The 16,646-nt window shown below is 39.7% G+C and overlaps 1 protein-coding gene across 1 annotated transcript in view; it reads left to right on the top strand.

Moving 5' to 3' along the window:
• Positions 1-13,012, top strand: part of CDC20B (cell division cycle 20B) — a gene marked incomplete at its 5' end in the record, with an annotated part of 13,638 nt that extends 626 nt beyond the window's left edge. The window contains 7 exons of the mRNA XM_010141771.1: positions 2,286-2,396; positions 4,028-4,224; positions 5,088-5,182; positions 7,938-8,166; positions 8,945-9,070; positions 9,796-9,913; positions 12,849-13,012. Of these exons, the coding sequence (XP_010140073.1) occupies positions 2,286-2,396; positions 4,028-4,224; positions 5,088-5,182; positions 7,938-8,166; positions 8,945-9,070; positions 9,796-9,913; positions 12,849-13,012 (1,040 nt within the window). The remainder of the gene's footprint in view (positions 1-2,285; positions 2,397-4,027; positions 4,225-5,087; positions 5,183-7,937; positions 8,167-8,944; positions 9,071-9,795; positions 9,914-12,848) is intronic.
• Between the last annotated feature and the right edge of the window lie 3,634 nt (positions 13,013-16,646).

The raw sequence follows: 16,646 nt of genomic DNA, 5'->3' as shown, positions 1-16,646 counted from the left end.
GGGAAAGGTACCTGAAGCAAACTGTCCCTAGCACTGCCTCTGGTTTCATCTCTGGGGGAGTAGGCTAATTTGCTCCAAAAGATATTGTAGGAATGAATGAGCATAAGGGAATGTAAATGATTAGGTGCCTGAAAAACAGGTGGAAGGTGAGGAGCTATCCTGTGAAATAATACAGATATTCACAGTGTTATTTGAGTATGAGGTAGTTCATTAAATATCAGACCAGTATTTTGTTGTGTTCTGTCTTGGACAGATGATTTGTTTTGGTGATCTGGCTGTTTCTGTGTATGATGGATTCTTTCCAGTCAGGGTCTAACTCATGCTCATGTAAAAACAGTAGGAAGCAGCTTCTTTAAGAATATGGAGTTCAGCTCATGTAGAAGAAGCTGGAGGCTATGTGATAGGTTAATATATTCCTTTGTTGCTCTTCTCCACACAAGTAAGACTCATTTCAGAGCAGTAAATGGCAACAGTGTAGGGATTAGTCACTGTTTTTTTTCTTGATGGCAAATGAATACAGGTATCAGGGATGATGGGTTTTATTCCACCCACCTACTTGTTGATCAAGTGGTCTAGTGTGACAGTACTAACCACTTACCCCTTCCTGAGTCTCATTTTGAGAAGCGACACAGGCATGTGAGAGCCAAAAATCCTGTTAAAAAATCAGTGATATCTGCTAGTACTCATGCAAAATAACACAAAATGCTCTAATGAAGCTTAATTTTCACTAATTAAAAAGCCTATAATGCACATTCGTGTTTCTGTGAAGTAGATCAATAGAGCTGAATCAATGTGATCAGTATGAATTTGGGGTAGATGAATTACTCATGAGAGAAAAGAAACCTGAAATGAATTACAGAGACTATTTCATCCTTTAATCTCACTGCTCAATATGAACTACCAATGTCAAGGAAGAATAGTTTCTTCAGTGTTGCAGGTGTGTTTCCTTTCATCCAACTGTTACAATTCAGTGCCTTACTTTTCCTGAATTATCTTACTTGGCTGGTTTCAGAAAGGTTTGGTCAAGTTTTCAAAAATTAACCAAAAATCTCAGTATTAGAAATGCCGATTTTTCTGTATAGAGAAATCTCATTTCAGTGACCATAGACCTTTTTAGGGTTGGAATGCAATGTTGTATATCCCCTTGGGCAGGTCTGAGAAGGTAGTTCCTTCAAGCCTGCTTGACATTTTTACCTCCACGAAGTTTTAGATACAGAGGAAACTCACTCATCTTTAGTCTTTATTTGGAGAGTGAGCTGAGAGGGGAAACCTTTGTTGTCTGGCAGAAATGAATTTTGGGTTAGGGGAGGTGATTTAGGAGAGAGTGGGGGAGAACTGTGTGAAATAACTTTTCCACAGTTTGTCATCAGACTTCCCTATAGGATGTTCATGCGTGTATTTAAGTTACAGAATACAAAAACTTGGTCAGTGTTGACTTTTTTTGAACAGAGAAGGTTAGTTGTAGAGATTAGTAACGTCTTCTGCCCCTGAAATTTTTGATATTCATTCTGAATAGTCCTCTCTGGAGAATAATGCAAAAAGGAAGTCAAAACACAGAGAAAAACACAGAAAATTGACTCTCCAGCTTTCTGCTTGGCACATTACATCAAGATAATTTCTTTCACATAAAAATCTGTCATTAAATGATTCATAGTGCTAATGATCTGGCTTTTTTTTTTTATGATGTTTAGGACTCTCTGTGTCATAATGTAGACAATAACCACAAAGGATGACTCTTCTGCTTGCTCATACTTGCATTTGCTTTTGTTTCTCGCTTGTGTTGTCACAAGCTTAGAGTGCTGTGATCAAAGTGCGTGTGCTTTAAAAACCTTTTCCTGTGGTTAAGCATCGACGGGGGAGACCTTCTGGTGGGAAACTAACACCAGAAAACAAATGAGTTAATTGATGTATGATAGGATTTTGAAGTGGGAAAGCACATATGAAACACTCTGTTACTAAAAACTTTTGACAGAAAACTAAGGAGAAAAAGACAAACCCCCCACATTCTGTCTTGAGCTGTGGTACAATTTAAATGAAATACAGTGGATCGCATTCTCTGTTCTAGCTGACTAAATTCTTGGAGGTTTGAAAGAGGTGGTAAAAGGTGGCTTTCACCTAGGTTAGAGTGTCTAGTGTTTTAAGCATACCCAGGATAAATAAGACCCTTCTGGCCTCCTCTGGACCACAGAGAGACAAATAGAGTGAGAACGTGAAAGGCTTAGGCCTGGGAAAAACAGGTGGTGTTTCACATTACTGATTTGGGTGTGATGAATCTTCAAATACAGGATGCCGAGAGGAGACCCAGAATGAGTTCAGAGCTGTTGCCATCATGAAGACTTCCATAGCATTGGAGCCAGAAAAGAGGCTTCACATTACTGGCTTGCGCAATGATTACTGTAAGTTAATTTCTCCTGTGTGGTAGTTTTTGCAGACACTGAGAATTCTTATGTATGTTTCAGAAAGATGATGAAGGTGTTTGCTGTTCTCATAAAATTGAAACTCTGTGAGACATATACATTATGTCATTTTTCTTATAAGGGTGAATCTTTGAAAACTGCCTGTCCCAGGATGGACACCTGACTGATCAAACCCTAGAATCAATACTACCTAACTCTTAGCAGTTTTCTTTAGCTATAGATCTCAGTACAACTTTCAAATCAAACCAATGTACTCCCCTCTGCTTAATTTAAGTTGAAAGTTGGGTATCCAGCAGCCAGTCAACACAGCAGCAACTTTATCGAGCAGATGTTGAAATCTCTTATTTTGGGAGTCATCAGTGACATTATTTATGGTTTTGGATGATTGATACCTTTTGAACTAAATCTAATTATCTCTAAAAAACCTAAATTCTTAAATCTTTGGTGGTGCACAGGCAAAAATTAAACATGCACAGGTTATGCATGAACACACATGGATCTCTGGTCTACAGCAGCAAGTTTCGTAAGAACTAAAAGACAGTTCTATATGTGCAAGTGTTTGTAATTGTCCCTGTGGAGATTTTATTCAACATATCTTTGCAAGTGTTGATGTACATCTATGAACAGAATAAAGATTTGTGTGTATGTTTTACACTGATTTTATACCAGGTATGTCTCAAAACTAACAGCATTAATAGAAGTCCTTGGAAATAATTTCTGACTGCAACAACCAGGACTGTAGTCAAACAGCTGAGTGATGGATTCAGGTGTTCTTCAGAGTGATTTTCATTACTGAAATATGATATCAGACTTTGGCCTGTGGTAACAATCTCCTGTGCTTCAGGGGTCGTGCAAAAGAACATTTAAGCTGCCCTAGACAGGCAGCTGAGGATTTCCCTAAGGGAATGTCTTGGCTTGGTATTAAATGTTGTATAGCAGCTTCTTCTGATCTACCTAACATAGGAGGCTGCTCTGAGGCCAATTGCTGTAGTGACTTGCTTTGCCAGGATCTGCAAGTGCAATGCGTATCAGAGGCAGTGGAAACAGTATTTCTGTCACACCCTTGCTGAGTAAGCTCTTGAAGGTGAGGAGCAGAATTTCCCTCATTCCTTTCTCCATTTTTTTCCCTATCACATGCAAGGTATGTGTTACCATTAAGCCAGGATGTAGGACAGACTGTGGCATGCAGACTCTCTCCTATGGCTTTCTCAATTGCAAGAATTACCATGGAACAACGGTGGTTTGGGAACTGTAGATTTTGGTGGAGGAGCCTTATTTCTGGTGACGGAAGCTAGAGTGAGTGATGTAGCAATCCCAAATTCAGGGTGATAGATTAAAAAATTCTGTTAGGAAAGTTGCGAGTCAGATCCTGCTGTGCAAATATACCAGTTTGTGGAAATTAGACTTATGAAGACCTTGGCCTGTCAGAAATACTCCTCTTCATGTAGGAGGAATACTTGCTAATAATGGTTTCATAGAAGCATTCTTTTAAATTCTTTCCATCGCTTTTTTTTTTTTAAAAGCCTCTCTTCCCCAAAAGCATACTGCACCTCACCTCATTCTATTACCTAAAACTTTTTTTGTGGTAATTTTTAGTAGCTTTCTTCTAGATCTAAACATACTGGACTGGAGCCTTGAAAATCTCATTGCTATTGCTGTAGGACCTGCTGCACACATCTGGAATGGAGGGACTCTTCAAGCCATTGAAATCATTGATTTGAATTCCAGTTGCAAATACATCTCATCTCTGGCTTGGATAAAAGAAGGAACTTGCCTTGCAATTGGCACCAGTGATGGAGAAGTGCAAGTACTAGATAATATACTTTCATAGTCTGTTTCTCCATATTTAGCTGAAGTGGCCACAATTTGATTCTGTATTTTTTTTTAAGGAAACAAATGAAAAAGGTTGGCTAAATGACAGAACTCTGCTGGAGGCAGTATATAGTACTTCCCTGTATTGTGCTGCACCGTGCTGAACAGCGTACTGACACCCAGTGTTGTCTATGTGTAACAGAGCCTCTGAAGCCACTAAAAAACTGGTGACTGAACTGATGATTCAGTTGTCCAGAGACAATCAGAATTCTTTTCCACTAGTTAGAGAAAATCTTTCATTAAATTATTTTATTCAGCACAGGCTAATTTTTCCTGTTTCTCCCTTGCTAAGGTCACTCTAGTGATCAATGCCGTATGAACACAATCCAAAATCTCCTTACGGATTCACACAGAAGAATTTGCCTTCAGTCTGATTATACACATACCTCTCAGCCTGCTGTTATAGGTCAGTCCTATTATCAAAAGGTTTTTTGTGGATCTTGGCTGAGATGCTAGATAACCTAGGGACCTGCCTGCTGCAGTCCTGACTCAGCAGTCTCAAGGTCCTGAAGGCCAGTGCTTTCAAGTATGAACTTCCAAATACTGACATGTAAAGAAATAGCTTTAAACTCAGAGATGTGCATTACTTTCAACCCTGTCTGACTTCAGCATCACTGATATAGGCGCCGAAACTTGGAAATACTCCTTTTCACCTTACTGGTGAAATAAATGAGCTTGAGGCTGTCCATATGTCAAATCAGAACTGGGTAGTGGCTTACTTGCAAACAAATGAAGAGAATAAAAATGTTTTTTCTTTTGTTGTTAAATATGTATTTCTTGTTTGTTTCGGATTGGCAGCTGTGGGACATTGAAACCAAAAAGAGGTTGAGAAATATGTTTGGTCACCTGTCTGTAGTTGGAGCTCTAAGCTGGAATCATTATATTCTGAGCAGGTGAGTGGTATAGTGTATTCCTGGAAAGAGCCCTGCTGCTTTTACTTAGACCAGTGTTCCATTAATTTTAGCAGCTTTCCTTGGCTTTGCTCAAAGGCGATTTATCCCGTCTCTCTGTTTATCAGCTCTTTCAAAAATCATGTGTGGATTTACTGCGTGGCAGGAAAACAGCCAAAGGGGATTTAGCCTGCTTCTTTAGTCTCTCTTTCTTACTCTCCTTCCAGAAAACTGTCAGCATTTGCAGAATTTCACTACGATATGGTGGCTCTGGTTTTGTGTGAAGCCTGAGCTTGAAATGGTTTTGTCTCCAGTGGCTCTGGACTCAAAAAAATCATAGCTTGCCCAGTGTTGGGGAGAGGTCATGTAGTTCAGACTGCCTGGCCATTACTATCGAAGACAGATTGCACCTGTCTTTTCAGATGCACAGCGAACACAACTGTTAGGAGTTGCACACCTCCCTAGCAGTGTATCTACAAGGGAAGGCCAGCTCAATGCTATCCACAACCCAAGGAGGATTGAAGTAGTTGACCTTTGCTTTGCTAAAGGTGAATTTTATACCAGCTGGTGCATACTTTATATTCGGTATCATTTCAATATGAGGATTCAAGTGAGGCAGACCAAGTGTGCTCTTTTGTCGGTTTTTTCATCTCACCTTCTGTTTCAGATCTTTGGCTCATACTTGAAGGGGCTGAGGGGAAACTTTCTTGTGATGGATACTTCTATGATTTTAAAATCATATGATAGTCTTCTGTTTTACTTAAACACAGAAATAATAGCAAGGGTGGAGTGATTTTACTGTTAAACTGAGAATGAAACTAGCATCTCTGGATAGGAACACTAGAGATAGTTTTATTTTGATTTCACAGGATGCCCTGGCTTTTGATTGTATTAGGTCTGCTAGGTGGAGTGAGGTTCAAGGATACCAGCTTGTACTGATCAGTTAATAAAATACTGTTGCTGGAGCAGGTATGCTGGGTGGGTTAAGATACAAGGAAGCAGCTGGAACATCCTGCCAATGCCTAAGTGGTATAATCTTACTACAGTAAGCATTAGTTTCAGTTTGCATTTCAGCTTGGCCAGAAGCAAAGTTCATGCATGGAAGTGAAGGAAAACAAAAGATTTATTCTCTGCTTCCCATTAGCAGGCAAAGTCCAGCTACTTTTTGGAAAGTAGGGGCTTCAGCCATGTGTAGGGATTGTTTCAGAAGACAAGTGTGGTAAATAACAAATGCCCCTCCCCTGCCATTCTCTTAGCTTTTGGTGCTAAGCAGACATCATGTGGTGTGGAATATCCCTTTGGTCACTCTGGGTCAGCTCTCTTGCGTGTGTCCCCTCCCAAGATCTTGCCCACTTCCAGCCTGCTGGTGCAGGGAAGTGGAATGGTGGTGAAACAGCCTTGGTACAGTGCGAGCACAGCTCAGCTGTAGCCGAAACACTGGTGTGTTATCAGCACCCTTTAGCTGCCAAGGCAAAGAACAGCACAGCTGCTGCAGGGAGAATTTGCTTCAGCCCAGCCAGGCCTAAAACACTTGGTTAGTTTTTCTGCTTATTATTTAGTACAAAGATACATATAAATATTCAGGAGACAAATGATGATGCCTTTGCATATAATGCACATATTCCCATGTATTTTCATAGGTATTTTCCATGTAGATGTGCTTAATAATCATTAGAGCACTGCTTGGTTGGAATCTTTCATGCTTTTTGTGAACTTCAGGAGCTTGCCCAGTTCATGATACAAGCACAACAGAATGACATTTTTGCAATCAGTCAGTTTTGTGTGTGCACTTTTAGAGATTCTAAATCACTGGGCTTGCCTCTGAAAAATCCTTAAGAGCCAGTATGGGGACATCTCCAGTCATTACATCCTTAAATGAATCTACTGCAGTAATGTCAGATACTGTTTCTCAGGCACCCAGAAAGATGGTACTGAACTTGCTGATTTTTTTAGTGTCATCGTAATAGTTGGAAGTGTGAATTTCCATCAGGAAGCTCTTGTGTTTTGTCGTAGGTTTAATGTAGGTCATATCCTTAGGAAGGCAGGAAAAGAAAAGGCACTGCAAGGTATTTTCAGTATTTTCAGTTCAACCCATATCTGGGAGCTAAGCTGTAACAGTAGCTGTGCTTACAGGCAAGGTATTTCTTCCTTCCTTTGGTAGGCTGATGATACTGGCTGAAGAACCATGCAGCCATTTCCTAACAGGCAATTAGTGCAACAGTTTCAAGCTGCACAGATTTTCTTTAAGCCTGAAAGTAGGAGGGAGAAAGGAGACAAGGGAATGGTCAGAACCAAAGAACACACGTGGTCACTAGTAAGCCCTTTCTTAGGGCAATGCAGTTTTACACTGCCTCTGTGGGATGTGGAGTCTTACCTGGCCTTGGCAAAAAGCATCTTGCACAATGATTTTTCTTGAAGAAAAGGAAATAGTTTACAATAAATGGCTTGACAGTTGAACAGATTAGTGGCATACAATGCGGTGTATCTTCAGGGAAATGAAAACCGTGAGAGAGAGAACAGGTATTCTGCCTGGCTTGAACTGAGCAGCTGTTTGGCTCCTTTCTGTTGCCAGCCACCTCTGTGCTTTTTATAGTTTGTGGTTTGTGTTTCCTTTTACTGAAATACTGTTGTTCTGTGTCTGTTCTGACACGTTTCACTCCAATGCGGTTTGCTTCTGAAACCGCTGAAGAAACATCAGTGAGATGATGTATCTTGTCATCTTTATCATTAAACATGTGCTGTCTTTTCTCGTCTACAGTGGTTCACGACTAGGATCTATTCATCACCATGATGTTCGGGTTGCTCAGCACCATGTTGGGACTCTTTGCCAGAACAAACAAAGCATTTGCAGCCTGAGATGGTCGCTAACCAACCAGCTGCTTGCAAGTGGGTCTAGTGACGGTATATTGAATATCTGGCCTGGTGACCCTGGTGTGAAATCACAGTCACAGCCACTGAAAACCATATCTCATTCCTCAGCAGTGAAGGTATATGCAGAAGGAATGTCTGCTTTTCTATATCGTGCTCTTTGAATTTTCTGAGTTTTTTGAAAATTCTCTCTGCTGCAATTAAGTTAAATACTGGGTTTTATGTGCTCTCCTGACTGCATTTTCATGTCATTGCTGGTAGCAAGTAATCTGAAGTAGGAAACTGGAAATGAGATGATTTAAGATGAAGTCCCAGTCTGTGTGGAAGAGAGGACAGGTATTAGCAATAAGAGGCAAAGGAGTCCAGCATTTATAAGCTGTTTATCATCCCAGAAGAGTCTGAGTTTGGCCTGAAGTGCTGGGGTTAAAGGGTCAGGGGAAATTATTGAAACAGGTGGAATTGCATTCTCAATAACTTTTTTCAGGTAGAGTCTGGGCTTGGCCTTAGAAATATATATCCTGGAAATATATCAGAAGAAACCAGGTCTCTCATAAATCACACTGTAAATGACACTGCTTAGGCTTTTGTGATGGCTTGTCTTAGGCAGTTAAGACATTATCCTGCTTGGGTTCTTCTGATACTAAGGTGTGAGGCCTGTGAAGGGTAGGCAGAGAAGATGAAGTTTTGTGAGCATTAGATGCGACAGCAGAGGGTACTGTGAAGCAGTGTCAAGGGGAGAACAGCATTTGGAGTTCTGGGATCCCACATTGCTCTGTGTGTACGTTCAGGGTGCTTGTTGCAGTTCATTTTTCCAACTAGGCTTTTATGCAAATACTACTCTGTTTTTCCAGCAAACCTCCTAGTCTGTTCTGGCATCTGTTTTCTCTTTTTTTTAAGGCTATGAACTGGTGTCCTTGGCAGTCCAAAGTCCTTGCTACAGGGGGTGGCATGAAAGATGGGATTTTGCGTGTCTGGGACATAAATCGTGAGAAAATCATCCAAAGTGCAGCTACAGATTCTCAGGTGAAATGATGAAATGTCTGCATACTTAGGCTATGCTCTTCTTGAATAGCTGTGCTCATTTGGCAAACTCCCACTGTCTTTGAGGGTGGTTTTGTGATCAGAGGAACAGCAGAGTTTTCTCTGGATCTGCAATTGTGCTACATTCAACACTGCAGTGTGTGGTTGGGCTCAGAAGCAGTTTATTGTTTCTCATTCACCACTTCTGTCTCCACACAGAAGTGACTGAATAGGAGGTCATTTCACAGCCAGACTCCTATCATCTTTTCCTGATTGGTAATAATAGTTTTGTCCAAAACTCATGGTGAGAAGAGAATGTTGAGGGGGAGGGAAAATTCCCAGAGTGCTAGGGTGAGAAGAGGTCTAACAGTCAAAGGGCAAAAAGTTGTCTCTGGAGTTGGAATGTTAGGAGACAGAGGGACAGATTCTCAGCTGGAGTAAAGCAACATAACTGTTGATTTTCCTGGAGTTATTACAGCTTAGCTGAGGACGTGTTTGCAGGGCTTTGGTTTCACACTGATAGGCTGTTACCATGTTTAGATATGACAATAAGGCAACTGTACTTCAAAGTGTTGCAAGGAATGAAATGATCTTTCTAAGTAAGTAAGTATTCTCCTGGAACTATTTCTCAGAAGCTTGTTTAAACATTGTAGATAACATTTGAAATCTACTGACTGGTGCGTGTTGGCCCTTTCTGAAAACTAAAAGAAAGTTTTAAATTGCAATAGATTTGTTCCTTGCTCTGGTTACCCAAAACCAGTGAAGTGATGACTGGACAAGGCCTTCCTGGAAATCAGATGAAAATATGGAAGTATCCCGTTCTTACCAATTCATCAGAACTCTACGGCAAGTATTTCAGTTAATAGTTTTAACTATTTTAGTTAACTATCTGTCTAATCAGTGTGTTTTTGCAAGCGCATATCCATTTATATAAAAGGAGTTAAAAGAGCAGTCACCTACACATTCTCCCTCTGCCTACGCATGTGCATTCACGTGCACGATCCTGATTCATGGAACTGTAGATGTCGATTTATAAAGATAATAGTGAAAGCTGCTTCTGTAAAACTCCTGGGTTTAATGATGGGATTTTCTCCTGTAATTTCAAAGGTCATCTCAGGTGCAGGATGGGTTTCCACTTCTCCTTAAGGCTTACTAGGCTAGGATTGAGTGTGCTAATGTCAGGTTGCTTCCAGTATATTCTAGGCTGGTCCTTCTAGATGGTACAAACTAGATGTGGCTTTTTGATTTTGCAGTTCATCATGCAGAGATATGGAACCAGTTTCCAAATGATGATTGAAATAAATCTCCATGTGTTATTTAGAGCTGTCTGGGTTATAATGAATGATTTTGTCTGTGATCCAATATGGTGCAACGTGTTTCCTTTGTTCTGCGCTGACAGTGAGAGGAAAGTGGAGATTCCTTGCAACCTCTGTGTTGGTCCATGGTGCTGTAGGGGTACATTACATATAAAGTTCTTCATTGCTTCTTTTTTCTGGTACCTGCTGTTACTTCTGTCCGTTAAGTTTTATTTGTTTCAGTGTTAACTGAAGTGATCCAATAGAAGCATCTGAAGTTAAAAGAAAAGAACAAATTATTTGTACACTGGCTGCATTTTCCCAGATTTTCTCAAATCTTTGTAGTTCTTGAATATAATGTTTGAAATGAAACCCATAATTAATCTTACCGTTGAGAATAGTGCATGGTGTAAAACATATACCATGTAAGCCAAATGCGTTGGTAATTTGGTGAAGCTGCAGGGTTACTATTCATCCTGTTTCCTATTCAGTGTGCTTATCTGCAAGAGAAAATAATTTTCATGAACAAAAGACCAGTTCATTGTTACACAAATACATTCCTGCTTATGAAGACTCTTAATGTCTTACTATAAGCAATTGAATGTTGGAAGAAAATGTGAATGTATCAAAATATGTTCAGAAAAAATACTGCAATGGATCATTGCGGGATGTCAGCCTCAGATATGCACACTCAACCACGTGAGTTTTATGCCTGAAGACATGAACAGATAAATTGTAACTGAATCTCGTTGTTTAATCCTCCTGCAAAATTCTGAAGGCCTCAGCTAACAATGAAGTACTGTCAGATACTGTTGGGTGCTTTCGTAATTGAGGATGCCTATTACTGAGCACATACAGAACAGAATAACAACTGAAACATAGTAACTTTCTTACAGCGCTCTTTCCATTTCTGAGATATTTCTGATATAACTCTTAGAGTAATTTGCTAGAAAAAAAGATTCATTGTGGATATAACTGCCCTTCCCTAAAAAAGTTGTAGATCAAAGAAATTATGCAAGCAAACAAAATATGTAATTGCTTTGAAAAACACCTGAATGTGATCTTGAAACAGTGAAATAAAACTCGGAAACTCCACTCAGAAAACATAGCAATTAATGATGTCAACTTTTCTGATTTCCCACCTTCACTTCTTTTTGACTAAAACTAATAACTAAATTTCAGTCAGTGTTGCGGTTATCTTTGGTTGCCTCCAAAGACTAGATCTCCAGCTCTTCAAAGTCATTACACAGACTGAACAGAGGCAGTGTAAAGAATTTTCTGAGTTGTAAACATCTTAAGTATTGGCAAAGATCATCTACAATTCAATAACTTGAGAAGGAGCAAAGCCTGAAAATTAATCTCTGCTGAAGTAATTTAGTGGTGTTAACAAAATTCCAGACACAAAGTGTAGGAGAGTCACCTTTTACTCAGCATCAGAACAGTAGGTTGCTCTTAGTCAGTGGCTTCAGAGAGCCATTGTAGGAGCTTAGCGAAGTTAGGGCAGACTCTTCATCTGCAACAGAGCTATGGCTCTTTGTCAGGTACCATTGTGACAGGGACCACAGTTTCAGAGGGCTTTACAGTTCCTCACGTGTTTATCCTCATAAAGTTTACTTTGAGCTTGAGACATGCTATCTCCTTGTGGTCTGGGAGAAGGAAGGTACATCTGATTTGATGTCATAGGTCACCTACATTCATTCAAGTTCGTCACTCAGCTTTGTACCTTCACACTTCCTTTTAGGATGTGGTTAATCTGGTCTGTTTTAGATGAGATACACAACATTTCAATAGTTTCTATGTTCTGCTTGGGTGACTGTGGTCCGCTTAGGTTTAGCTATATAGTTGTCAGTAACTCACCCAACCAGAGAAGCTAATGGCAGTAACTTAGAGTAAAAAGACTTCTAATTTCTTGTGCCTAAAACCATCATAGGTTTGCTTAACATTGACATTATGCTCGCTCGTACAGGAAGTCTGTGGCAGAGCAGTGAGGTTTAATACAACTGCAAACAATTCTGATAAATTATTTAATGGGATCACTGTTAAAAGATCTCCTTAACAGTAATAACTGAGCAGCTGGAGATGCTATCTCATTGTTGTTGGATCAGTCTGCAAGGCGTGTGCAGCCAGCTGGGATAGCTCAGCAGTGAGACACATTACCAAAGACGGATGAGGGTGATATTGTAAATGTGGAGTATCAAGAGTTCAGGTTCAATATTCTCCTTCGACAGAAATGTCTTATCAATGCGGTGCAGTCCTGGCAGTTAAAGCCTGGTGCCTAGTAAGAGGATATTGCCCTCAGCTTTTTCTTGGTGTGAAAATATTCTTTAGATATTGCTACCTTCCTAAATCCTACGCAGCATGTTTTGCTGCTGCAGTAAAAGTGGAACAAGCCATAGAGTGGGTGGGGGTGGTGAAAGTGACTGGGATAATCTGTGGTAGAATTGTGATGTATCTTTCCTTTTTTTTGTATGTATTTTATTTTACAGGTCACAAAGGGAGAGTCCTGCATATAGCCCTGAGCCCAGACCAGAGCAGGCTCTTTTCTGTTGCAGCTGATGGGATAGCTTGTCTGTGGAAATGCAGCGAGTCTGGGGAGAGCAAGCACAGCAGCATGGCTTTTTCTGATGGTTATTTGAGCTCAGTCTTGTGACTTCCTTTCATTGAAAGCAAGTGATTAAATGTATTTAGCTCGTTCAGCTATTCAAAATATGTGTGTTCCTGCCAATGGAAATATGGCAAAAGATAGTACAGCTTTTCAAGAGAAAGCAATTTTCCCCATCAGTCCATCATGTCAAATGTTAGTAGCTTGTCTTACTCTAGAGGAAAAATAACTCTGAAGAATAACAACGTATTTATTGTCATTAAACTAGAAAGCATGAATGGAATACACCCTGTGTAAAGTGCCAGCATAAAGTCTTAGGTCCTTATTTTAGCTGTGATTCTCGGAAGTAATTTTACATCATCTTAGTGTCCCCATTGAGAACCACATGCCAATTTCTGTAAATTGCCTTGAGTCACTCAAAGGCTAGGATCAGCAGAGACCAGCCCAGGGGTCTGCATTGTTCTGTATATCACATAGATCATGGTACAGAATCTCTCTAAATATTTCTAGAGATCTAGGTTAAATATGTAACTGTAACTAAATATAAATGATTTCTTGGGAATTCATTATTGTTTTCATAGTGATAATGATAACTAGCTTAATTAGAAATCTGTCTATTGGATTTTGAATTATTTCCTTTCCTTAAATCCACCTATTTTGTTTGATGATTAAAAATATAAATAATTGCATAATTCCATTATTATGTGTAATTATGTAATCAACCGTTTAATAAGCCAGATGGATATAGTCAAAGAGGTATGCTATTTGGATCAAACTCAACAGTTAGTTCATTCATTCCTTAAGGGTACCAGTTCAATTCTGGGTATCAGCAAACTTGGCAGCTGTCACCCTCTTACGAAAGTTTAGTGCTCACAAGGACCAGACTTTAACAGACATTTGCCCTTGAAAGACTTTTACACTGTCAAGAGCTAAGTAAGGATGTCAGGATTGATCTTCAGATGCTATTCAGATGCATCTCGGTAGTGCTATTCAAAACATATTCTATCCACAGACGTCTTAGGGAGCTTTGCTTTCATTACTAGGAATGATGAGAGGCAAGGGGTAAGGATTCACTCCTACATTTGTATATTAAAAGCTCTGTGAGCTCAGAAACTCATATTGTTTGGATTTCCTTTTTTTTTTTTCTGCTGGAAATTTATTGAGAATATTTCCTGTAGCTGGGGAAGAATGGGAGACTAGGGAAGTAGAGCTGTGTCAGCCCAGGGAAAGTTATATTGAGATCAAACACATGAAAAGAGATAAGCGATGTTAACAGGGGAACAATTATCTCTGAAAATGAATGTGAAACTCTCGTGTCTTCAGTTCTCATCGTTTTTGAAACCTCATCTTCTGCTGTTCATAAATCACGCGGTTGCTAACTTTAGGTCTGGAGGGTTGAGACCACTCATCTTTTTTTACCTAGTAAGACCTTGCTCATGTTAAATTACAGTAAATCTGCTGCAAAACTGCTGGTTTCTGATGTCATCTCGTGGTCTTCAAAACAGGTTAGAAAATGGGCACATTGAATATCAATTGAGAAACAGCTAACAAGAAGCTGATGCCTGAGAATGGGGAATAACTTATTCTTATGTCTTTTAATATGAGCAACTTTGTTGCGGCAGATTTTATCAAACATTTAGATTATGATTTAAATATTCTAATTAAATAATCTAAATTTTTAATAAGTTAAAACTATTTTTTCCTCTTCTGAATGGGAAAAAATGAGTAGAATTAATCTCTTTACTCATATGTTTTTTGGATTCTCCCAGAAATTCTCTCTATTTCCTTTGACAGTATCTAAATGGTATTGGTTCGCCAAATACAGGAAGAGGTATATAACACAGGATGGGGCCTGTAATAGGAAGAAGGTCATTAATACTGAAGCCATTTGTATTTTGTTGGATGCTCAACTGTCAAAATAAGAAAATAAATTTCTCTCAGAGTGAGAAGTGCTCATTTCTTAATGATGCTTATTCATTTTTGAGTGGTTAATCTACATTGCCTCAGAAGTATTTTAATGTAGTATCTAAAAGTGGAAGTCACTGATTTCAGCAGAACTAACCAGCAGTCCATAAATATGAGACAATCTTGTATGTGTGACCTGTCCCTGTCTTCTCTGACAGTGTCTGAGAAAGCATTTAAACTTGCATTTAAACTCCAGACTGTGACTAATCTGGAGTGAAATTAAACATATACTGGAGTGCCTTTTCTGGATGTGCTTCTTTTCTAGATAGGCTTCTTTGCTGCCAGTTTCTTTCACACAGCAAATTTCCATCTTTCAGTAATAGAAATTTGAGAGCTTGAGTAGGCATCATAGTTCTACTTCACTAATCTTTTGCGGTCAATGTTGCTGAATACTTGCAGGTTTAGAATGCACAGTTGCTGAAAGTAGATCCTGGTTCTTGCATAGCTGCCTCATTCTGCCAGTGCAGAGGTCTTAACACATGAAGTCTTGGGCAAAGTGTGAAATCCTGACTTCCTTCCTTTAGAATATGTCATATTTTTAGCTCATTGCCTGTTGCATGCCTGCACTATTGTTCAGGCCCAGACCAGTACAGAAGTTGTAACTCATTTCTAAGAGGTCAGCTAGTTCTTCACCTGAGGTCTGTATGTGCTAAAGACCGAGTCTCCAGAGGTGTCACAGAGGATTAAGTTGCCTAAACTCAGGCCTTCATCCCCACAGTCTTGTCCAAGGTGGAGCACTGTACAAGATAAGGAATTGAAAACTTCAGGACAAAAATCATTTTTGCAAGAGGAAACATTTTGATGCCCATGCAGGGCATGTGTCTTTCCAGGTATACCAACAGGACAAAGTGATTGTCTGTAATGTAATGAAATGGATTAAAGAAACCCAGACTGGGGAATCCTTTTGTTTCCGTACCTAGATGCACAGTCTCCAGCAGACAGGCTCTATTCTTCAGCCACTATATGATCTGACTTGATGCTTTCTACGTAAATGCTGCGTTAGTATGTGTAGTGCTGTTCATTTCCCCCATTTACCTTGTAGAGCCACAATGAGAAGAAATTGTTACACTCTAGATGTCACAGTGATGTTGAATGATTGTAACATGTGTCTTAGCTAGTACCTAACGTTATATGGGTTCTGTCTCAGTGGTGGAGCTGTATTTGGAATGGGTTCATGCCTCTTGATCAGAGAAAGTCCCGGCCAAGATGAAACCTCAGTTCTATCATCTTGCTCTTGTTTCTGCTTTTATCCACGGGTTTCCACTACTGGCAGTGGTGACAGAGGCTTGAATGTTTTGTTTACCGTGTAAGTCCAGTTCCACTGGCTCATTTTGCACAATTGACTAAATAACACTCCTATATATAAAAAAAGTTTTTGAAGTATTTTGGGATAGATCCTAAATTTCAAGCTAGAGGAGGAAGGCTGCACATTTTTTCTTGCACATTTCTTCATGCACTGGTCAGAACCTCTCCTTCCTGGTCTCTAAGGTTCTGCAACACTTGGGTCAGAACTACTGTGTGAAAAATGAAAAAATACTGAAGGATAGGCTTTGAGGGGGGTTTTCCAGTGACAAGGATGCTGCCCGTGACTCCAGCAAAGAGGAAAAGCAGACCAAAGAGGATGCAGTAAGACGAAAAAATGCAATAGCAGAATGAAAGAAAGACAGTGAAAAAATGGGCAAAGAAGAGAGTGGGAAGGAACGAGCGAAATAGCCCT

This window comes from Buceros rhinoceros, unplaced genomic scaffold (assembly GCF_000710305.1).
Source record: "Buceros rhinoceros silvestris isolate BGI_N320 unplaced genomic scaffold, ASM71030v1 scaffold308, whole genome shotgun sequence".
Classification (NCBI taxonomy): domain Eukaryota; kingdom Metazoa; phylum Chordata; class Aves; order Bucerotiformes; family Bucerotidae; genus Buceros; species Buceros rhinoceros.
The sequence above is the reverse complement of the archived record's forward strand: the minus strand, read 5'-3'. Positions and strand labels throughout refer to the sequence as shown.